At 50.0% G+C, this 24,601-nt stretch overlaps 1 protein-coding gene across 3 annotated transcripts in view; it reads left to right on the top strand.

The window, feature by feature from the left end:
• DMXL2 (Dmx like 2) overlaps positions 1-24,601 on the top strand; it is a 315,382-nt gene that overhangs the window by 91,179 nt on the left and 199,602 nt on the right. For all 3 annotated transcript variants that reach the window (XM_075345795.1, XM_075345794.1, XM_075345793.1), the window contains exon 12: positions 18,265-18,946. In XM_075345795.1, coding sequence (XP_075201910.1) covers positions 18,265-18,946 — 682 coding nt within the window. The remainder of the gene's footprint in view (positions 1-18,264; positions 18,947-24,601) is intronic.

Below are 24,601 nucleotides of genomic sequence, written 5' to 3'. Positions count from 1 at the left end.
GTGTAGCTCCTCCCTCTGAGCATATACACCCCCTGGATAACCAAATCTAGCCAGTTCATTGCTTTTTGTTCAGGAGGCATACATCCACACATGCATCTCATCTGATTTTTCATTTTGGAAACTTTTTGAAGAAAAGCGGGTCCAAGCCTGGACTCCCGGCATGTCCCTTCTCACCCCACTGTGTCGGCGGTGTTGTTAAGGTTGATTCCAGGGCTGGAGCCTTACATGCTGCACTCCTTCACCATCCCTCGGGCTCTGGCTTGAAGTGGGAGCCAGCACAGTTCTCCCTGCTTTGCAGGAGGCCGGTCTCCATCCGCAGCCCTTCAGGATCCTGCTGGACGGAGCACTCATCCCCAGGGACTTGAAACCCTGCGTCTCACAAGCTAAGTATCTGAGACGTTTATGTTCGGGGGGTCCCTTGTATTTTATTGTTGGGGAGAGTGTGCTGTGTAACTGTTCTGACATTTCCGGCCGGTTCTCTGGTTGTCACCTGAGAACCGCGCCGATGGAGCCTGCGCGCCGGCCGCATCGCTTAAATTTAGGCCCCGGCTTCGCCTGAGGCCTAGTTTCGATTTCACTGCCCTTGCATGTCAATCATGCAGAGGGACAGTGCGGCTCCGCCCAGCAGCCGTTCGGCACAGGGGAGGGACACTCCTCTCTGAGTAAATGTCCCCTCCCCTGTAAATCTCCTTGGCCCTCCAGATCCCGCTCTCAGAGTAGGTCCCGCCCCCTCTCCTCGCTCCGGCGCCATTTTATCAGCGTTATCTCAGCGATCGGCGCTGGCTGCAGCATCCCTGCTAATCTGTCTGGGGGTCCGGGCTGTGGGATCTGGAGGGCACACAAACGGTCTGGTAAGCCACAACCTCCGGTTGTGGACCTGCTTATATACTCTCTGGGGGTCATTCTGGCTCAGAGCCCCCACTTCAGCAGCAGGTCTCACCAAAATCTATCACAGGACCTGGAGAATTTTCCTGTCCTGGTGTCGCTCTTCCGGCCATGCTCCTTGGCCTTTTTCCTTGCCGACCCTCCTGTCCTTTCTACAGTCCGGTCTGCAGCTAGGACTATCCCTCAATTCCCTCAAGGGACAGGTCTCGGCTCTGTCAGTGTTGTTCCAGCGGCGTATCGCCCGGCTGGCTCAGGTGCGCACCTTCATGCAGGGCGCGTCTCACATCATTCCGCCTTACCGGCGGCCCTTGGATCCCTGGGACCTCAATCTGGTCCTCACGGCCTTGCAGAAACCCCCCTTTGAGCCTCTTAGGGAGGTTTCTTTGTTTCGTCTTTCACAGAAAGTGGTCTTTCTAGTGGCCATAACTTCCCTCAGGAGAGTCTCTGATTTGGCTGCGCTCTCTTCGGAGTCACCTTTTTTGGTTTTTCATCAAGACAAGGTGGTTCTCCGTCCGACTCCGGACCTTCTCCCTAAGGTGGTTTCTCCTTTCCACCTTAACCAGGACATTTCCCTGCCTTCCTTTTGTCCGGCTCCTGTTCATTGCTTTGAAAAAGCGTTGCATACTCTGGATCTGGTGCGGGCGCTCCGGATCTATGTGTCTCGCACCGCTGTTCTTAGGCGGTGCACCTCTCTTTTTGTGCTAACCACAGGTCGGCGTAAGGGCCTCTCGGCTTCTAAGCCGACCTTAGCTCGTTGGATTAGGTCTCCCCCGCCGGGGATCAAGGCACACTCGACCAGAGCTGTCTGTGCCTCTTGGGCTTTCAGGCACCAGGCTACGGCTCAGCAGGTCTGTCAGGCTGCCACTTGGACTAGTCTGCATACCTTTTCAAAGCACTACCAAGTGCATGCTCATGCTTCGGCAGATGCGAGCTTGGGCAGACGCATCCTTCAGGCGGCTGTCGCCCATTTGTGAAGTTAGGTTCCGCCTACTTCCCAGTTTTCTGTTTATTCCCACCCATGGACTGCTTTGAGACGTCCCAATGTCTGGGTCTCCCATAGGAACGATAAAGAAAAAGAGAATTTTGTTTACTTACCGTAAATTATTTTTCTTATAGTTCCGTATTGGGAGACCCAGCACACTCCCTGTTGCCTGTTGGCAGCTTCTTGTTCCGCGTGTTATCACCGGCTGTTGTTGTAGACAGAGGCTCCGGTTGTTCCGGTTCTTGCTCTATCCCTACTTGTGGGTGGCTATTCTCCTTCAGCTTTTGCACTAAACTGGCTAGATTTGGTTATCCAGGGGGTGTATATGCTCAGAGGGAGGAGCTACACTTTTTTAGTGTAGTACTTTGTGTGTCCTCCAGAGGCAGAAGCTATACACCCAATGTCTGGGTCTCCCAATACGGAACTATAAGAAAAAGAATTTACGGTAAGTAAACAAAATTCTCTTTTTTAATGTACTAAGGTAAAATAGGGAGGTAGTACCATAGATCTATTGTTAGTGTACTGTACAACTATAGATTTAGAGCACGCATATTATGTAAACTCTGCAGAACATGTTTATATACAACACTGTGTCATGCAAAGTTCTTCCACATTCAAATATTCTTTATATACTGTGAATGTTGCTTACCGCAACCCGGGGGTTTTACTCGCTTGCAGCAGTGCAGGGTAGCTTAGGCATACACAGGCAACACAGTCTCTCTCAAAAATGCAGCAGTTTATTAGTAACAAACATAAACTGCCCTTCCAAAACACAATGAAGCCTCTCCTGGCTTAAAGGAAAATATAACATCCACATACCGTGGGCTTCCAGTCCAATTAAGTGTCCATAGATGATTCTCCACACTCTGGCTCCAGCCAGCGAACACAAGTCACTGTGGTTGCTTCCTGCAGCCTCCAGCCCTCTCCAGCCAGGCTGCAGTATTTTTCCCCAGTCATCACCGGGACTGATTTCCAGGAGTCTCTCTTCAGTCTTCACACAGACTGAGATCTCCAGCACACATCCTCCATGTGCAGCACTCTCAGGCTTCCCCCTGTTTCTAAAACAGTCTCTTAAAACCCAACCGGATACACCCACAGGTGGAGGTATGTGATTCTCCAGCTGTGTCCATCACACTGGTCACAGTTTAAAGGGAACCTAACCCTTAATTACAACCCAAGTTCTGTGGAACTACAAGTCCCACAGTCACACCTTCAGTTCAATATCACAGGGGGATCCTTCTCCACTGCGACCATCCACAACATTGGTGGTCGCTACCTCACATATCCCCCCCCTCTGTTCAAACTTGTAGGGTTGAATATTTGATAACCCACAGGGGCCCTGAGACAGGGCATTAGTGTTACCTTGCCCTACAAGTTGAGAGGGCCCTCTCTGATAAATTTGAGCTTTAGCTCCTGACAGAAAGTCGGTCATTGTCACCAGACTCGTCTCAGTCAACCTCCTTGTCAGGTACGCCCCCCGGTCAGACCTATCTCTCCATGACTGTCTCCAACGGCTAGTGTAGTAGCGAAAGTCTCTTCCAGTCGAAACTACTGTCTGGTCTGACTCTGAGCTATCTAATCCACTAGAAGGGCTACTGTCTGGGCACCTCCGCACTGAGCGGATAGACGATCTGCTATATCTAGACCGTCTGCATTCTCTTTTTGCAGATATACTATGGCTTGTTCTGCCATGGCGTCTTCGGTTGTCATCGCTCTGTTGGTGTGTTCTTTCAAGACCATCCTTCGCTGTAGATACATCACTCCCTTCATCCATTCCTTTGGAGTTTAGAGTAGAGGACTTGGACCATTCAGAGTCTATGCTATAGCCCAAAGTGTAGTTAGGTCTTCCATGACCTTGGTTCCTTTCATTATAGGACCTACTTTCTGTGCCAACTGAAGCAACACCTTTATCAGGTGGGCAACCCTTCTCATGGCCCTAGCCTGAAAGCGGTCTCCACCTCATACCCACTTGATGGAGTTGTTCTGCAATATTCTGCCTTTTTAGGTTCAACTGCCTTAGTTCTTCCAGGTAACCCAGGCGGTACTCTAGGAGGACTCGTACATTTTCAACACACTCCTTTGTTCCCACAATGACACATGGAACCATACCGACTTCACAGAGTATCTTGGATTCATTATGACTATTAATTCTTAATCTCGTCACACCGGACTTGTCAACCATCTCCTGCATGACTCTTCCATTTCTTCCAATCAGCTTCTTAACCAGTTGTCTGGGCACTTGTGTGACCTCCTCCACAAACTCCAACAACTTCCGAGCTGTCTTGACTGCTCCTGCAGTTTTCCCATAGATTCGGAATGTTCCACTGGTTTTTTCCAATTCAATAGCTGTAATACCTGGAACCTTCCTGGCTTGCTGAATGTTACTTCTCAGCGCTCTTATTGCAAGCCCAATTAATGGTTTCTTCACAACCACCACTTCCTGAAACGCTGCGGTGAGCCGCTTCATATGCTCCAATCGTCTGGTGTCTTCTTCCATCTTTGTAGAGATGAGCCACTTCGTGCGAAGACACTGTAGGTGCATGCCACTCAGGATAGCCACCCGCTTCTTTGTGACATCATTTACAGAGCACACCAGCAACCGACAAGACTCTGGGGCAAAGTACACTTTATAGGCTCCTACGGCCGTCTTGAATTTTTCATGTACCGCCTCACTGGCACAGGCTTTTCTCAAGTCTGCAGGGACTTCTACCATGCACGTTAAGACTGGCCGAATTTCTTTACCTGTAAGGCCATCGGACCGTTCCTTGGGTCTTCCATATCCATCCTCTTTTCTTATCACAGGCTCCACCTTTGGAGTTGCATTCTCCTCAGGTTTTTCCATAGCCTCAGAGCCTTTGAATTTTTCCTCATCTTTGGCCTCAAGATTCTCAATCTTCTGTACCAAGTCCATCTTTATGGCCTCCATCTTGGTCTTACCAGTAAGTTCAGTTAAGCTCTCAGCTGCTGATGGGACTTCTGGGCTAGATTTCCCTACTTTAAGGGTTCTCTCAATTTCTGCAGCTTCAGCCATCTCTTGGGACTCTGCAGCATCTTCCTCAATTTCCTCTTGATTCTCTGCAACTTCAGAGGCTTTCTTGCACTCCATACCTTCAACCTCAGATTCTCTGGGGTCTACAACAGCTTTTGTGCCGTTTGCACTATTATTCACCCCAGCACTGGGTGGATCACTGGTCTGCTCACCATGACCTTTGTGGATTTTTCCTCCACCAACAGCCTCCAGGATTTCTTCTCCTATAGTGTTTTCACTCAACAGACCATCAGCTTCACACCAGGAAATCATAGGGGACATCACCAATACTGTTTTGGTCGGCTCCTTTTTTGCACTTTCACCCTGCTGATTTCTGTCGTTACAGTGTGTCTGTTCAGTTTCTGACTCTTTCTTTTTCAGGATTTCACTGTCTGACTCTACATTAGCGGTTGCTACGGTCAACGTGCCTTCCTCAACCTTCTCTCCCCACTCAGACGATATACATTGCACTACCCCTCGGCGCTTATTACGTCTTCGGCGTCGAGAGGAGATTTTATCTTTCTCAACTGTCTGTACCTCACTGTACTCAGTCGTCAGGTTACTAGAGTCAGTGTCACTCCCCCTGGTGTCCTGGACTAACAAGCCCCCACTTAACCAAGTGTTGAACCCCCTGTCTGGAGCTCTCCCATTTTTAACGGTCTTCCCCTTATTACACAATATCATACTACTAGGAACACTTTCAGCCTCCCGCTGTGATAGGGCTTCCTTTGAGCCTTTCCGGCTTTTACACAAGCAGCTGGCCATTTCTGCCATCGACCACAAGTCCTCAAAAAAATTAAAGTCCCGGCCTATTATAATGGGATGCGGTAAGTCAGGCACTACCCCAACATTAACGGCTCCAAACACCCCATCCGTCTCAACGACCACTCGGGACCGTGGATACTCTCCAATGTTCCCATGTCTGCAGCGGGCTTCCATCCTTCCAAGAATCGGGTAGGTATCGAGCGTGGCCCTCACCAGGGACACCAAGCTCACCGAGTCTACCAGCCCAGTCACACATTTGCCATCAACTTCCACAGAACACAGACGTGACTTCTCGTCAGCCGGGCAGTCTGTACCGCAGACCGGACACGAATAGCATGAACACCATTGTCCTTGGCTACTGTCCATTGGTGCCACTACACCTTCGGATTTGTGATGCTCCGCCCCTTTTCGTGTCACCACCGGTTTCTGGGACCCCGCCCCCTTTTGGGTAACCACTCCTTTCCGGGCCTCTGTCCCCGTTTGGGTAACCGCCCCTTTCCGGGACTCCGCCCCCTTTTGAGCGACTACCCCTTTCCGGGCCTCTGTCCCCTTTTGGCTAACCACCCCTTTCTTCAGCGCTCTATTGGGAGACCCAGACGATTGGGGTATAGCTACTGCCCTCCGGAGGCCACACAAAGCACTACACTAAAAAGTGCAAGGCCCCTCCCCTTCAGGCTATACCCCCCCGTGGTATCACGGGTTCTCCAGTTTTCAAGCTTTGTGCGAAGGAGGTCAGACATCCACGCATAGCTCCACAGATTTTAGTCAGCAGTAGCTGCTGACTATTTCGGATGGAAGAAAAGAGGGCCCATATAGGGCCCCCAGCATGCTCCCTTCTCACCCGTGGATGGTGTTGTAAGGTTGAGGTACCTATTGCTGGTACGGAGGCTGGAGCCCACATGCTGCTTTCCTTCCACATCCCCCTGGGGGGCTCTGAGGAAGTGGGATCCTGCCGGCCTCAAAGCTCTGACACCGGGCTCCATCCACAGACCCATTTGAACCTGCTGGATACGGAGCTGGAGTACCGTTCAGGGACATGGCCCTGCACCATTACAGGTACTCTGTGTCCCCGTACACACAGGCACAGCACACTCCAGACTTGCTGGGTGTGCTAGTGCGCCGGGGACAGTAAAGGGTTACAGTCACTGCAGCTTTGCTGAGTGACTTTGTGTTTTGGGAACTACCGCGCCGGACGCTCCGGGAGCGGCGGCGCGGCTGGGACTTGTAGTTCGCCGGGGACTGGGCGCCGACCGCGCTTTTACGGCGGCGGCGCTTATAAATCCAGTCCCCGGCTTCTGCGGCCTAGTGCCGCTTCGTTCCCGCCCCCTCCCTGTCACTCAGGGAAGGGGACAGGCGCTGAGCAATCAGCAGCGCCGAGGGCTGGAGCCTTTTTACATGCTCCAGCCCTCTCACTGCACACTGTCGGACGCCGGATTCCCGCTCTGCCTTGGGGGCACGCCCACGGCCCGCCCCTCCTCACATGAGCTGGGGAAGAAGCCGGCAGCCATTACTGCAGTCCGAGCTCGGACTTTCGGCACCAAGGCAGGACGGTGGCGATCATACACCCGCTTATAGGCGGGCGGTAAGAGGCACACATAGTGCTGACCACGATATAACTGCAGTGTGTACATGTGTTGTTTTTTACTGCATAGGTCGCTATATGCCCGCTTGGGGAGCGACACATCAGCAGCAGGAAAGCAGGTGTGCTAAGGCACAAGCTTTCTAGGCTGCTTGTATTGCACGACTGAGGTGTTCATTTGTGTTTATGCTTATATGCTATACATTGCACTGTACAGTCGCTAGTCTTAGCTATATTCTCCTGGAATGGCTAGACTACAGCAGCAGAAAACCAAGGGTGCTGGGGCACAGGTTTTTTTCTATGCTGCTTGTATTGCATGGGCTGCAGTGTGCATTTGTACTTGTGCTTGTATGCTATGCATCGCACTGTATGGTCACTCTTCTGGGCTATATTCCCCTAGATGACTAGTCTACAGCAGCAGAAGAGCTGGGGTGCCAGGGCACAGGCTTCTATGCTGCTTGTATTGCATGTGCTGCAGTGTTCATTTGTACTTGTGCTTGTATGCTATACATTGCACTGTAGGGTCACTCTTCTGGGCTATATTCCCCTAGATGACTAGTATACAGCAGCAGAAGAGCAGGGGTGCCAGGGCACAGGCTTCTATGCTGCTTGTATTGCTTGTGCTGCAGTGGTCTTTTGTACTTTATGCCTGTATGCTATACATTGCAATGTACGGTCACCAATCTTGGCTATATACTTCTAGATAGCTAGTCGGCAGCGGCAAAAAAGCAACACAGATTTCAGTGCTGTTTTTACTACATGGGATGCTGTTCATGTCACCGTCCCATTGTGTGCATGCTCCCCTGTAGCACGTCGTCTGCCGGGGTCTCTAGCACTTCGTCTGCCGGGGCTCTACTAGTTGTGGCCAAAGAAACCTCCTGTCAACCCTGTCCATGGACAGGGACGGAGTAGTCATAATATAGAGACTTGCACCCATGGGCAATCTACTTGACCAAAAGGCAGCTCTTCAGGGCTTTGATACTGACATCGCTCTCAATCCGGATACACCGGGTGGTAACGCCATACGGAATGATCCTATACCGTCCATCAATGGAAGGTTGGATCTTTCTCCCTCAGCTCCCCCAGTGGAGATAGGAGACGAACAGGAGAAGTTCCTTTTCAGTATCTCACGCAGATATTGAGTATTTTTCTGGCCACGCTGACTTCAGAGAAGCAGTCCAGGAACACCACGCTTACCAGATAGGCGTCTTCTCCAAACGTTTTTAGGATACACGTTATCCCTTTTCCCCTGACGTGGTCAGCGCTGGACCCAGGGTCCAAAGGTGGATTCTCCAATCTCCAGGCTTGCATATAGAGCCATAGTTGCACTGGAGATGGGGCTTCACTTAAAGATGCCATTCACAGACAGATGGACTCTGGTTGAAATCTGTCTAGGAGGCTATCGGCGTGTCGGTTGCTCCGGCATTCACAGCCGTATAGGCAACCTAACCTTTTCAGCTGTTCTTGCGCAGCTGACCTTGAGCAGGGACATCTGTACCGCAGAGGCGTCCGTAACCCCGCAATGTCTGCACTGCGACTTACCCTGTTAATACTGTCCTACAAGTACAGTCGAGGTTTCGGTCCTTCCCAAGCTCCGGCAGGTCCCAATTGTCCTTGTGCAAAAGGGCTACAAAACCTCAGACGGGCTCAGATTCCGGCCGGGCTCAATCTCGCCCAAGGAAGGCAGTCGGAGGAACCGCTACCAAGGCGGTCTCCTCAGGACTCTCAGCTCTCTCTCTCTCTCTCCGCATCCGCGGTTGATGGCAGACTCCCCCGCCTTTGGCGACATTTAGCTGCCACAGGTCACAGACCGGTGGGTGACGGACATTGTGCTCACGTGCACAGGACAGTGTTCTGTTCTCGTCCTCCGACTCCATTCTTCAGAACGGCCCCACCTCTCCACCGAGCAGATGCCCTGCTGCAGGCGGTGGACGCTCTAAGAGCAGAAGGAGTGGTGATCCCTGTCCCCCCTCAGGAACGAGGGCGAGGGTTTGTACTCCAATCTCTTTGTGGCTCCAAAAATGGACGGTTCCTTCCGTCCTGTTCTGGTCCTGAAACTGCTCAACGAGCATGCGAACGCCAGGCGGTTCCGGATGGGATCCCTCCGATCCGTCATTGCCTCAATGTCTCGAGGAGACTTCCTTGCCTCAACAGACATCAAAGATGCCTATCTCCACGTGCCAATTGCTACGGAGCACCAACGTTTTCTACGTTTTGTGATAGGAGACGAACATCTTCAGTTCGTAGCTCTGCCATTCAGTCTGGCGACAGCCCCACGGGTGTTCACCAAGGTCATGGCAGCAGTGGTAGCAGTCTTGCACTCTCAGGGACACCCGGTGATCCCGTACTTGGACGATCTACTCGTCAAAGCACCCTCCCTCGAGGCATGCCAACGCAGCCTGAATGTTACGCTGGAGACTCTCCAGACTTTCGGGTGGATCATCAATTTGGCAAGGTCAAATCTGTCTCCGACTCAATCACTAACGTATCTCGGCATGGAGTTTCATACTCTATCAGCCATAGTGAAGCTTCCGCTGAACCAGCAGCGTTCACTGCAGACAGAGGTGCAGTCTCTCCTTCAAGGCCAGTCGCACCCCTTAAGGCGCCTCATGCACTTCCTAAGGAAGATGGTGGCAGCCATCGAGGCAGTTCTCTTTGCGCAGTTTCATCTGCGCCAACGGCAATGGGACATTCTCCGCCAATGGGATGGGCAGTCAACCTCCCTGGACGGGAAGTCTCCCTTTCCCTGACGGCCGAGGACTCTCTGCAATAGTGGCTTATTCCCACCTCATTGTCATAGCACCCATCCTGGGCAGTGGTCAGACAGATACGAGTCTGTCAGGGTGGGGAGCAGTTTGTCTCCGCCACATGGCTCAGGGGACGTGGACTCAGCAGGAGTCCACCCTTCAGATCGATGTTCTGGAAATCGGGGCAGGGTATCTTACCCTATTAGCTTTCCAGAAGTGGCCAGAAAGAGAGCAGATCCGAATCCAGTCGGACATCTCCACAGCGGTGGCATACATCAACCACCAAGGAGGGACACGCAGTCAGCAGCCTTCCAGGAAGTCCGGCGAATCCTCATATGGGTGGAGGACACAGCATCCACCATATCCGCAGTTCACATCCCGGGCGTAGAAAACTGGGAAGCAGACTTCCTCAGTCGCCAGGGCATGGACGCGGGGGAATGGTCCCTTCACCCGGACGTGTTTCAGGAAATCTGTTGCCGCTGGGGGGTGCCGGACGTCGACCTAATGGCGTCTCGGCACACCAACAAGGTCCCGGCATTTATGGCACGATCGCGCGATCACAGAGCTCTGGCGGCAGACGCCTTAGTGCAAGATTGGTCGCAGTTCCGGCTCACATATGTGTTTCCACCTCTGGCACTCTTGCCCAGAGTACTGCGCAAAAATCAGATCCGATTGCAGCCGCGTCATACTCGTCGCACCAGACTGGCCGAGGAGATCGTGGTACCCGGATCTGTGGCATCTCACGGTCGGCCGACCGGGGTCACTACCAGACCGACCAGACTTACTGTCTCAAGGGCCGTTTTCTCCATCGGAATTCTGCGGCCCTGAACCTGACTGTGTGGCCTTTGTGTCCTGGATCCTAGCGTCTTCAGGATTATCCCAAGGGGTCGTTGCCACCATGAGACAGGCTAGGAAGCCCACGTCTGCTAAGATCTACCACAGAACGTGGAAGATTTTCTTTATCTGGTGCTCTACTCAGGGAGTGTCTCCCTGGCCATTTGCATTGCCTACTTTTCTTTCCTTCCTACAATAGGAGTTAGAAAAGGGCTTGTCGCTAGACTCCCTCAAAGGGCAAGTCTCAGCACTATCCGTGTTTTTTCAGAAGCGTCTAGCACGTCTTTCTAAGGTGCGCACGTTCCCGCAGGGGGTTTGTCATATCGTACCCCCGTACAAGCGGCCGTTAGATCCATGGGATCTGAACAGGGTTCTAGTTGCTCTCCAGAAGCCGCCTTTCGAGCCTCTGAAGGAAGTTTCCTTTTCTCGCCTGTCACAGAAGGTGGCGTTTCTCGTTGCGATCACATCGCTTCGGCGAGTGTCTGAGCTGGCAGCTCTGTCATCCAAGGCTCCCTTCCTGGTGTTTTCACCAGGACAAGGTAGTGCTGCGCATCATTCCGGAGTTTCTCCCTAAGGTCGTATCCTCGTTTCATCTTAATCAGGATATCTCCTTACCGTCCTTTTGCACTCATCCGGTTCACCGGTATGAGAATGTTTACGTTTGCTAGATCTGGTGAGAGCACTCAGAATCTACATTTCCCGCACGGCGCCCATACGCCGTTCCGATGCCCTTGTCGCTGGTACGCGCAAGAGGTTGCAGGCTTCTAAAGCCACCCTGGCTCGATGGATCAAAGAACCAATTCTGGAAGCCTACCGTTCTGCAGGGCTTCCGGTTCTTTCAGGGCTGAAAGCCCATTCAACCAGAGCCGTGGGTGCGTCCGGGGCGCTACGACACCAGGCTTCGGCTCAACAGGTGTGCCAGGCAGCTACCTGGTCGAGTCTGCACACTTTCACCAAACATTATCAGGTGCATACCTATGCTTCGGCGGATGCCAGCTTAGGTAGAAGAGTCCTGCAGGCGGCAGTGACATCCCCGTAGGGGAGGGCTGTTTTGCAGCTCTAACATGAGGTATCTCTTTACCCACCCAGGGACAGCTTTTGGACGTCCCAATCGTCTGGGTCTCCCAATAGAGCGCTGAAGAAGAAGGGAATTTTGTTACTTACCGTAAATTCCTTTTCTTCTAGCTCTTATTGGGAGACCCAGCACCCGCCCTGTTGTCCTTCGGGATTTCTTGGTTGTTTGCGGGTACACATGTTGTTCATGTTGAACGGTTTTTCAGTTCTCCGACGTTATTCGGAGTTAATTTGTTTAAACCAGTTATTGGCTTCCTCCTTCTTGCTTTGGCACTAAAACTGGAGAACCCGTGATACCACGGGGGGGTATAGCCAGAAGGGGAGGGGCCTTGCACTTTTTAGTGTAGTGCTTTGTGTGGCCTCCGGAGGGCAGTAGCTATACCCCAATCGTCTGGGTCTCCCAATAAGAGCTAGAAGAAAAGGAATTTACGGTAAGTAACAAAATTCCCTTCTTCTGGGACTCCGCCTCCTTTTGGGGTTTCTGTGGCTTCCTTGCAGTGTCTTTAGACCCGAATTCACACAGTTCCCCTTTATCTCGCTGGGCACCCTGTGTTCGTATTGGCCCCAGAAGGGAGTTCATCAACTGGTCCACTGCTGCCACATCAGTGCGCACTGACGCCTCCTGCTGTCCACGCACAAGGAACTGGTACAGCTCCTCCATAGCATCCATTTGTGCGCCCTCCATGCTGAAACAAGAAAAGAAACAGGAGGGGCGCTCCAATGGGTAATACCCGGTGGTCTAAAGAGGGGGGAGGGTTAGAGAACCACTAACCTTTCCAGGTTGTACCGCCCGTACAACCAGGATCTCCAGCCTGTGGTGTATCACTGCTCACCAAACAGGGCCCCGCAATTCTGGGTTGGCCTGGAACCTCCAGTCACTGGTCTCTCGCCACTGCAGCACGGAACTCCGCAGACCCGCAGATTCACCGCCAGCAGCTGGAGTACGCTGTCCCTGTTCGTGGACCCACCGATCCACCGCCAGCTGCTTGAGTGCGCCAACACGATTTTCGTGGACCCGCCGATCCACTGCAGACAGCTTCGAAAATTGTTTTCGTGGACCCGCCAATCCACAGGCAACACTTCCTTGCAGTGTGTAGACAGCAGAAAAAAAAAAAACAACCTTCGTGGACCCGGCTGATCCACAGGAACAACACCTCTGCAGTTGCTAGACGTGCTGCCTGGATTGCTGCCCGCATTCTCCACCATATGTGAACGTTGCTTACCTTAACCCGGGGGTTTTACTCGCTTGCAGCGGTGCAGGGTAGCTTAGGCATACACAGGCAACACAGGCTCTCTCAAAAATGCAGCAGTTTATTAGTAACAAACATAAACTGCCCTTCCAAAACACAATGAAGCCTCTCCTGGCTTAAAGGAAAATATAACATCCACATACCGTGGGCTTCCAGTCCAATTAAGTGTCCATAATGGATTCTCCACACTCTGGCTCCAGCCAGCGAACACAAGTCACTGTGGTTGCTTCCTGCAGCCTCCAGCCCTCTCCAGCCAGGCTGCAGTATTTTTCCCCAGTCATCACCGGGACTGATTTCCAGGAGTCTCTCTTCAGTCTTCACACATACTGAGATCTTCAGCACACATCCTCCATGTGCAGCACTCTCAGGCTTCCCCCCTGTTTCTAAAACTAACAGTCTCTTAAAACCCAACCGGATACACCCACAGGTGGAGGTATGTGATTCTCCAGCTCTGTCCATCACACTGGTCACAGTTTAAAGGGAACCTAACCCTTAATTACAACCCAAGTTCTGTGGAACTACAAGTCCCACAGTCACACCTTCAGTTCAATATCACAGGGGGATCCTTCTCCACTGCGACCATCCACAACATTGGTGGTCGCTACCTCACAATACATACATAGTTCTGCTACACACACAGCTCAGTCCCTCAGCACACACACACACACACACACACACACCTACATACACACACACACCTACATCAACACACTCAGTTCACCTGGAAAACTATCACACAGCTCGGCTACATCACGGTAGAGTTACAGCCTGTGGACATGTACACATGCACACGCTTAATACATTCCAGCATTTTGAAGTTCCTTCCAGACATGTGACTGATCACCTGAACTGAAAGCTTTCTCATCTGTTAGCCAGGATCTGTAACACCCATGCAGGTTTAGTTACCTGGAGGTCCTGGTAGCTTATTCTCCTGGCCTGCACCAATGAGAAGGATCAGTGTAGGGCATGAGGTGAAAGAAAAGTTCTTTCAGTGATTGGGAAGGGACGCTGTGTCAATGTTCTCTGCATCAGAAAAAGCTGAAGAAGTGTGTCATATAGTCCCAATAATATGCTAATTTGATTGTCCAAATTTTAACCTCTTCATGACACATGACGTACTGGGTACAGCATGGATCGTGTCAGGTTAATGCCTCCCTGCTGCTGCCGGCAGTGATCGCTGCACAATGTCAACTGATTTGAACAGCTGACTTCCTCTTACAGCTGGCAAACTGCATTTGTAATAGGAGAGCTCCTTTTCTGCAGATCTCAGCTGTGTAGCTGTGATCTGGAGAAATGGAAGAGTGATCAGACTGCTGATCTTAATAGTCCCCTGGGGGTACTAGTAAAATAAAATAAAAAAAAAGTGAAGAAAAAAGTTTTAAAAAATTAACAAAAAAAAAATAAACTTAAAAGTTCAAATCACCCCCCATTCGCCCCATTGAAAATTAAAGGGTTAAAAAACTAACAAATATACCCACATTTGGTATCGCTGCTTTCAGAAACGCCCTGTCTACCAAAATATAAAATCAATAAATCCAATCTGTAATCAGCGTAGCGGCAAAAAATTCCAAACGCCAAAATTACGTTTTTTTTGTTTGCTGCGAATTTTGCGCAAAATGCGATAACAGGTGATCAAAGCGGCGCTTGATTGGTATTCTTAGAAACGTCAGTTCAAGACGCAAAAAATAAACTGTCACTGATCTATAAATCTCGAAAAATGAGAACGCTACAGATCACGGAAAATGGCACAATAAGTGTGCCTTTTTTTTTTTTTTTTTGAACAAAATTCAGAATTTTTTTTTAACCTCTTAGATAAAAGTAAACCTATTCATGTGTGGTATCTACGAACTCGTACCGACCTGAGGCATCACACTGACACATCAGTTTTATCATATAGTGAACACTGTGAATAAACTATACCAAAAACAATCATGCAATTTTTTTGCACTTGGAATTTTTTTTGCTGTTTTCCAGTACACTATATGGTGAAACTTCTAGTTTCATTGAAATGTAGAACTCGTCCCACAAAAAGTAAGCCCTCATATGGCAAGATTGATTGAAAAATAAATATAAAGTTACGGCTCTCAGAAGAAGGGGAGCCAAAAAAAAACCAAAACGGAAAAATGGAAAATAGCCCGGGGGTTGAAGGGGTTTACAACAAGATTCAAAGAATAAGCTGTTGGTAATTATACATTTCATACTTCTCACAATCCTGCAGCAGAATACTGACTTTCATAGTCTGCCAGATATAATTATCAGATTTAAAAAAAATAAACTAAAATATATATATATTATACATATATAAAAAAAAAATTAAATATATTTATACTCCCCACTAAATCTTATTATTGAAACGTTCATATATTATAGAAAGAACCTCAAGAGCTGACATTTTAATAATTGAAATCATAGCTGTTAATAAAGCTGTCTTTTTTTCCAAATCATTTTATCAGTATTGCCTTTACTTTGTGTTATTTCTAGGATCAGTCACGTATTAAGGTATTTTAGTTCTTCTGGGCTCCATGGTAGGCTCATCATGCATCAGTTGATGTCTTTATGACTCTCCATTTAATAACTGAACACATTGTTTGCCTGCAGTTCCTTTGTTCTTTTATCCTGAGGCTTTTCTCTTAGAAAATAATATGCCGCTTTATATTTCATTTTATATCTCCCACTCTACAAAGCAAAAAATGTCTAGCCCCCAGGACTGCACATTCATCTCTCTGCTGGCGGGCTGTACTAATGCTATCATTTTACAAGGCTGGTAGTTAAGAAGACGTTCCAAAAGCAAAACTTGATTTATTCAAGGCCCCTGGTATTTGCATACTCCCAGAGTAGCATGCTGAAGGCAAATCACATTATTGTTGTAGCATTTACTTGTTTATGCTGTTGACCATTGGATCAGGATACCAATTATTCAAAAGGGGTTTTACGAGGAACAACAAAAAGGGAAAACATAGTCTAGCTGACCCATCAATAATTGCTCAAAACCTTTTTACCCCTTTTTAGTTCCTTTTTTTAGCTCCCTGCAACCACTCCAGTGGTCTGTTAATGTTTCTCTAGCTCGCCCTCTGTACACTGCATTTCCCAAGATGCCATGCTCTCAGGCTGAATCTGTCACACCACTACCTCACTCCCCACCCTCGGTGGCCGCACACATCACCTTCACAGCACCATTCTACTCCTATACAGTCTCAAGATGGATACATCGGTACCCACACTATTTCCCTCTCCTGGCATTCCCAGTTTGCACTCCCCTGCAGTCAATACATGCGGCACTACACAGGCTCATTGTACTATAGGGAGCAGCGAGACCATATAATGGATTAATTTATTGTAATATAAACGACCACTATGGAATACCCAGCGCCCTGCCTTCTGGCCAAAATCACTAGTTGCTGAGCTATAATCTTACTATTCTTCTCTGTGGAGCCTGCACTGCCTTTATGCTTCCCCCTTAGTGTACACATTAATAATATATAATAATATTTATTCACTTATATAGAGTGCCATTAATTCCACAGCGCTTTACATACAATCACAACACTGCTCCATTGGGGCTCACAATCTACATTCCCTATCTGTATGTCTTTGTAGTGTGGGAGGAAACTGCGGTACCCGGAGGAAACCCATGCAAACACAGGAGAACATACAACTTGCAGATGTTGCCCTTGTTGGGATTTGAACCTAGGACCTCAGTGCTGCAAGACTACAGTGCTAATCACTGAGCCACATTGTGCACATTCCCAGTCAGTCAAAAATTGCTGTACATCTCTGCCCACACGTCCCATGACATCACATCCATAGCTGTGAGAGCGGCTGGAGGAACTCTGCCTCCTGCATGCATCCTTCACGTACAGGCTACATTCTGTTCATAGCACAAACAACAAATCTCTATTCTGTGCTTTGCACAGACTGTAGCAGGACATAAGATCAGCTGACTACATTTGACCACTCAGGAGGAAAGTAGATTCTTAACAGCATGTTAAACATGGACAAACAGGAACTAAATTCCTAAATAGTAAGCCTAATTTGTATGTTGTGACCCACTATACCTGATATGTTTTGTAATAGTTGGTCTCGTAAATAATTGTATTCACCTTAAAGGGAACCTGTCACCAGTTTTTAGGCCTCTAAGCTGCGTCCACCACCTGTGAGCTCTTATATACAGCATTGTAACATGCTGTATATAAGAGCCCAGACCGCTGTGTAGAACATAAAAACACTTTATAATACTCACCTAACGGCCACGCTGCGGTGGATTTGAGTCAGATGGGCGTCTCCGTTGTCCGGTGCCGGCGCCTCCTCTTTTGGCCAGCTTCGTCCTCCTCCTTCTGTAGCCGGGGTGCATGACGCGTCCTACGTCATCCACACTCCCCGACATTGAGGTCTTGCGCAGGCGCACTTTGATCTGCCCTGAGCAGGGCAGATCAAAGTATTGTAGTGCGCCTGTGCGGGACCGGCGAGTGTGTATGACGTAGGTGCATCATGCACACAGGCTTCAGAAGGAGGATGAAGATGGCCGAAAGAGGAGGCGCCGGCAACGGACAACGGAGACACCCATCTGACTCAAATCCACCGCATCGCGACTGTTAGGTGAGTATTATAAAGTGTTTTTTATGTTGTACACAGCGGCCTGGGCTCTTATATACAGTAGAATGCTGTATATAAGAGTCCATTGGTGGTGGCCGCAGCTTATAGGCCGAAAAACATGTGACCGGTTCCCTTTAATCTATGCTGGAGCACCTTTCTGTATATCGTAACTGCATTGTGCCAATCTGCTGTTATTCTTACTAGACTTTTATGAAAAATTGACACTTGGCTGTCACCAGCTTTGGAGGGGGTGGGGGGGGGGTCGCCATGCACTCTGACACTGCCCGATCAGTACTGCAGTACCACTTCTGAAAAGAGCAATGGGAACACTATTGTCAATTGTTTTCCTGAATTAGTTGGAGTAATAACAAAGGAAATACACAAGGAGCAGTGCTGCAGAATTGTTATTCCATGGAGTATAGAATTATTTACTAAAACAAACATGCCAGGACTCAAGTGATATAGTGCAATGCTTCTGAAATGAAGATGACTGTGCCTAGCTGATGACTCTTGCGCTTTGTTTGCAGGTTTCATTCTCTTCTCGGATACCGGTTGCTTTTCCATCAGGAGATGCTAGCTCGCTTAGCAAAAACATAATGATGTATGCGTGTACTACCTCTGCCAAGGAAGCTGCGTCTGCTGTTCTGCAGAAAACAACGATGGCAAGTGACATAGCTGTAAATACTATAACTGCTCTTCCAAGTGGAGCCAGTATGGCATCAACGGTCATGATGGTCTCCAAGCATATTGATGGGTCATTGAACCAATGGGCGGTGACCTTTGCGAATAAGTCTGCCTTTTCATCAGTGCTCACAGTGTCACATAAGTTTCGATATTGTGGCCACAGATTTCACTTGAATGATTTGGCATGTCACTCTGTACTTCCTTTGCTGCTGACTTCATCTCACCATAATGTTCTGGTGACTCCAGATTCTGATGGAAATCCATGGGAAACAGAACATACCAGTAAAGCAGTGGATCCTAAACCTGCAAAAGGTTTCCCCAAGCAACAGTTTAGAAATGCAGCTACACAAACTTTTCATGACCCAAATGCAATTTACAGTGAACTTATATTGTGGCGAGTTGATCCAATCGGACCCTTATCATACAGTGGAGGAGTTTCTGAATTGGCCCGAATTAACTCTCTTCGGACTTCTGCCTTTTGTAATGTGGCATGGCTTCCAACACTTATACCAAGTTATTGTTTAGGTGAGTGGATTAAATATTTATTGTGATTTGTTTTCTGTGCTGCTTATCTTATCTGAGAAATCAAATTCTGTACCCACTTTTGAGTCACCACTTCCTCACTTTCTGCCTCCTGAACATGATAACCACTCTAAAAATCAGCTCAAATCCATCTTGCTCAGACAAAGCGGACAGGACAGTATGGAATCGCAAGTGATTTTTTTTTTTCTGTGAGGTAAAACATAGTTTTTAAATAGGCAGAGAAATTGTTTTACCTCACTGAAAGAATCAGCTGCTGTCCTATTAGTATACACTTTGTTTCTTCCTCGCCTGCCAAGTATGTGCTGACCATGTACCTTCACAGTCAGGCACGCTCACTACACAGTACATAAAGGGACACATTTATAGCATTATCTCAGCACAGGAATGTTTTTTTTTTGTTTTTTTGTTTTGCTTATTATTCCAACATCTATTGATAAAAATTGACTTTGTTCTTGGGAAAAACCCTTTAACTTTTTTTGCTATGCAATCTGAAGACCGCATGCTGCAAGGGTTAACGCATAGAATTCAGGGATGCCTGTCTTATCAAAGTCCAATCTGTTCTTTATTTGCTCTTTGTTTAAGCAGCAGGACACTTATTATTGCTGGACTATAATATCACACACATGCCAATCCAGCACGCCCCCTCCTGTGATTGACACCTCACTGACAACATACAATCTCTATAGAGAGCCTGGTGCGGGTGGAGCAGCTCTCTCAGCTCTGCTACATGACTAAAGCTAAAAATTCTGATGGTATCAGAACAGCTGCACCTGTAACCTATACTAGTTACACAGCCTTTAATTCAGGATCTCTTTGCCTACATCATGCTGCTCTCAGATGAGGTAACAAAAACCTGCTGACAGATTCCTTTAAGCTATCCATGGCCAGAGTCCATTGTTGTAATCTGAAATAATATTCTTTTTCTGCAGCATGGCATAACATAGCCTGCCATACTATTAAATATAGATGTATCCATTAAGGCTAAGTTCACATTTCCGCTAAAATGTATCAGTCACAATCCGCTGCTCTTGTAAACAACGGAATCCGTTTAGCGGATTCCGTTGTTCTCATAGACTTGTATGAGCAGCGAATTGTGACTGATGATGCTGCGTTGCACCCTCTGCCCGACTGATCAGTCGTGGAACGACTGACCGTCGGGCGGGAGGAACGCAGCCTGTAACGTTTTTTGAGCAGCGCGATCCGTCTGATTTCGCTGCGCATGCTCTCTGGCTCCCTGCACACGTAACCAGCTTTGGTTGGTTACCCGATATTTACCCTGGTTTCGGTGCAAGGAGCCAGCGCTAAGCGGTGTACACCTGTAACCAAGGTAGACATCGGGTGCTTTGCTGTTACCCGATATTTAGTCTGGTTAAGTGTGCAGGGAGGCCGACACTTCCCCGCCCCCTCCCACACTCCGCACATGTGTGTACACACACACACACACACATACACACCTGTCCCCAGCCATGCAGACCAGCACTGCCACTGACACTCTCGTCTAGCCCCGCTCGGCTCCGCCCCCTCCCGGCTCCGCCCCCTCCCGCACTCCGCATGTACACACACACACACACACACACACACACACACACACACACACACACACACACACACACTCACTCACTCACTCACTCACACTCACCTGTCCTGCAGTCCCTGCGGCACTGACGTCCTCAGTGCCACGGCCTCGCTCGGCTCCCCCCCCCCTGAACTCCGCCCCCTCGCGCTCCGCCCCCCGCACACAACGGAATCCGACAAAGAATTCTTTTCTTTGTCATCCGTTGTACAGCATTGTACAGCGCATCAGTCACATGCGTCAAGCGACGCATGTGACCGATACATAACAACGGAAATGTGAACTTAGCCTAAAAAGAAAAATATATTTCTTCATCGTTCCTTATGGGAGACCCAGACCATGGGTGTATAGCTACTGCCTCCGGAGGACACACAAAGTACTACACTCAAAACGTGTAGCTCCTCCCTCCGGGCTATATACACCCCCTGGATGACAATCTAACCAGTTCAATGCTTTGTGTTCAGGAGGTTCACACACACACATGCATTTTCTGATTTTTAATTTTTAAGATTTTTGATTTCAAGATATGGAAGAAAAGCGGGTCCAGTCTGGACTCCCGGCATGTCCCTTCTCACCCCACTGTGTCGGCGGTGCTGTTAAGGTTGTCTTTACAAGGCTGGAGCCTTCACATGCCGTGCTCCTTCACCATCCTTTTCAGGCTCTGGCTTGAAGTGGGAGCCATCACGGTCCTCTCTGCTTTGCAGGAGGCCGGTCTCCATCCGCAGCCCTGTCAGGTTCCTGCCGGACGGAGCGTTTAACCCCCCCCCAGGGACATGGCCCTGCGTCTCAAAAGCTAAGTATTGAGACGTTTTTCAGGGGTCCCGGGTACATTTATTGAGGGGAGAGTATGTTTTGTAACTCTGCTGTGTTTTCCGGCCGGTTCTCTAGGTTTTTCCTGAGAACCGCGCCGAGGGTGCCTGCTCGTCAGCCGCATGTAAAAATCTAGGCCCCGGCTTCAGTCGCGGCCTAGTTTCGGTTTCAGTCCCTCTGCATGTCAGTTTTTGCAGGGGAGCAGTGCGGCGCCGCCCACCGGCCGTTCAGCAGAGGGGAGGACACTCCTCTCTGAGGAGATGTTTCCCTCCCCTGTATCTCTCCTTGGCCCTCCGGATTCCCGCTTTTGGGCTAATCCCCGCCCCCCCTCCTCACTCCAGGGCCATTTTATCAGCGTTCTCACACTGATCGGCGCTGGCTGCTGCAGCTTCTGCATCCACTGGGGGTCTGAGCTGTGGAATCCGGAGGGCACACAAAAGAGCGGTCTGGTAAGCCACAACCTCTGGTTGTGGGCTTTATTATACACTCTCAGGGGGTCATTCTATAGGAGTGTATTTACTGCAGAGCCTCCACCTCAGCAGCATGTCTCTCACTAGGAGCAAGTCTGCTAAGCTGTACTCTATATGCACTGCATGTAAGCTCATTCTGTCTGAACCGAGCACATACCCACATTGTGATGCCTGCTCTAACATGGTGGTGCCTCAGCCTGGAGCCTCTTCAGGGGTCCCCCCGGCCGCTCCGGCCCCGGTGGCTGAACCCCCGGCTTGGGTAGCATCTTTTTCCAGTGCTATCTCCCAGTCTTTTGCCGACTCCATGGGACAGCTGTCCCGGACTCTGCTGACCATGCATCAGCCCCCTTCTCAGGGTGCCTCTGCTGCTCCGAGCTCTGCAGAACTCTCAGAACATGTTTTAGGACCCCGTCCCCCTAAACGGAGACGCAGGGACCCTTCTCCTTCCTCGTCCCACGGCTCTGATTCACGAGCTGAGGTGCAGGGCGAGGAGGATACTTTTACTATGGGCTCAGACGCTACCTCTATGTACCCCATTGACTTATCTGAGGGTGATGCGGGTGTTAGTGACTTGATTGCATCCATTAACTCCGTACTGAACCTCAATCCACCAGTGTCAGAGGAACAAGCCTCTCTGGTAGAAATACACCAGTTTACCTCTCCTAAGAGAGCTAGGAGTACGTTTTTTAACCACTCCAGTTTTCAGGCCACTGTTACCAAACCCAGGGCCTGTCCTGACAAACGCTTTCCAAAGCGTAGTTCTGATGACCGTTTTCCCTTTCCACCTGAGGTGATTAAGGAGTGGGCTCAGTCCCCAAAGGTGGATCCTCCGGTGTCTAGAATCTCAGCCCGGACAGTCGTTTCTGTGGCCGATGGCACCTCTCTTAAGGATCCCACTGAGGCCAGGTTGACCTTCTGGCCAAATCTGTATATGAGGCGGCAGGAGCCTCGTTCTCCCCGTCTTTTGCAGCAGTGTGAGCTCTTAAGGCAGTCTCTGCCTCTCTGGCGGAGATACATTCCCTCGCCAGGGACTCTATACCCGAGATGGTTGCTTTAACTTCCCAGGCTTCGGCCTTTTCATCCTACGCCATGTCTGCCATTCTAGAGGCTTCTCACCGCACGGCGGTGGCTTCCGCTAATTCTCTCGCGATCCGCAGGATCTTGTGGCTTCGAGAGTGGAAAGCAGACGCTTCTTCTAAGAAGTACCTTGCTGGGCTCCCCTTTGCTGGGTCTCGGCTGTTCGGTGAACAACTGGATGAAATTATTAAGGAAGCTACTGGCGGGAAGAGTACTTCCTTGCCACAAATTAAAACCAGGAAACCTGTCCAGGGCAGGAACCAGTCGAGGTTTCGTTCCTTTCGTTCCTCTAACTGGTCATCCTCTAAGCCCTCAGCTTCGTCCACTACCTCAGCCAAGGATCGTAAACTGAACTGGCGCGCGAAGCCGCGTCCTCAGAAGAGCGGAGGAGCCGCTGCCACTAAGGCAGCCTCCTCTTGACTATCTGGCTGCGCCAGCAACGTCCTTGGTCGGTGGCAGGCTCTCCCACTTTGGCGACGTGTGGTTTCAACACGTCTCCGATCAGTGGGTGCGGGATATCATCTCCCACGGCTACAGGATAGAATTTTCTTTCAGCCCGCCAAACAGATTTTTTCTGTCCGCTCCCCCCTGCTCCAAGGCCGCCGCCTTCTCTCAGGCCGTGGCATCCTTGCAGGCCAACGGAGTAATTGTACCGGTTCCCGCCCGGGAATGGTTCAGAGGTTTCTACTCAAACCTCTTCCTAGTCCCCAAGAAGGACGGTTCCTTCCGGCCCATCCTGGATCTCAAGCTTCTCAACAAGCATGTTCAGGTGCGGCGCTTTCGCATGGAATCTCTGAGATCGGTCATTGCCTCAATGACCCAAGGAGATTTTCTAGCATCCATCGACATCAGAGATGCCTATCTGCATGTGCCTATTGCGGTTTCACACCAGCGTTGGCTACGCTTTGCAATCGGAGAGGAACATTTCCAATTCGTGGCTCTCCCCTTCGGGTTAGCCACGGCCCCTCGTGTTTTCACCAAGGTCATGGCAGCAGTGGTTGCGGTCCTGCATCTCCAGGGGTTGGCAGTGATTCCTTACCTGGACGACCGTCTAGTCAAGGCTTCATCCAGTGCAGACTGCCAGCGGAGTGTCTCGCTCACTCTCGCCACGCTTGTTCAATTCGGGTGGCTTGTCAATCTGCCCAAGTCCACTCTGACCCCGACCCAGGAACTTACGTACCTAGGGATGCAATTCGAGACTCTACCGGCACTTGTGAAGCTGCCCTTAGTCAAACAGCAGTCCCTTCATCTGGCAGTGCGCTCTCTGTTGCAGCCCCGCCGTCATTCCATCAGGCACCTCATGCAGGTGCTGGGTCAGATAGTGGCGTCAATGGAAGCGGTTCCCTTTGCCCAGTTCCATCTGCGTCCCCTGCAGCTGGACATTCTCCGCTGTTGGGACAAGCGGACCTATTCCTTGCACAGGCTAGTGGCTCTGTCGCCGCAGACCAGGAGCTCTCTTCAGTGGTGGCTTCGGCCCCTCTCTCTGTCACAGGGACGCTGCTTCCTGACTCCGTCCTGGGTGATCCTCACCACGGATGCCAGTCTCTCCGGCTGGGGAGCAGTATTTCTCCACCACCGAGCACAGGGCACTTGGACTCCGTCCGAATCAGCCCTCTCGATCAATGTGCTGGAAATCAGGGCTGTTCTTCTAGCTCTCGTAGCCTTTCACCACCTGTTGGTGGGCAAGCACATTCGAGTCCAGTCGGA

The sequence above is a fragment of the Anomaloglossus baeobatrachus genome, chromosome 4, assembly GCF_048569485.1.
Source record: "Anomaloglossus baeobatrachus isolate aAnoBae1 chromosome 4, aAnoBae1.hap1, whole genome shotgun sequence".
Lineage (NCBI taxonomy): Eukaryota > Metazoa > Chordata > Amphibia > Anura > Aromobatidae > Anomaloglossus > Anomaloglossus baeobatrachus.
This window is presented reverse-complemented; position numbering and strand designations above follow the sequence as displayed.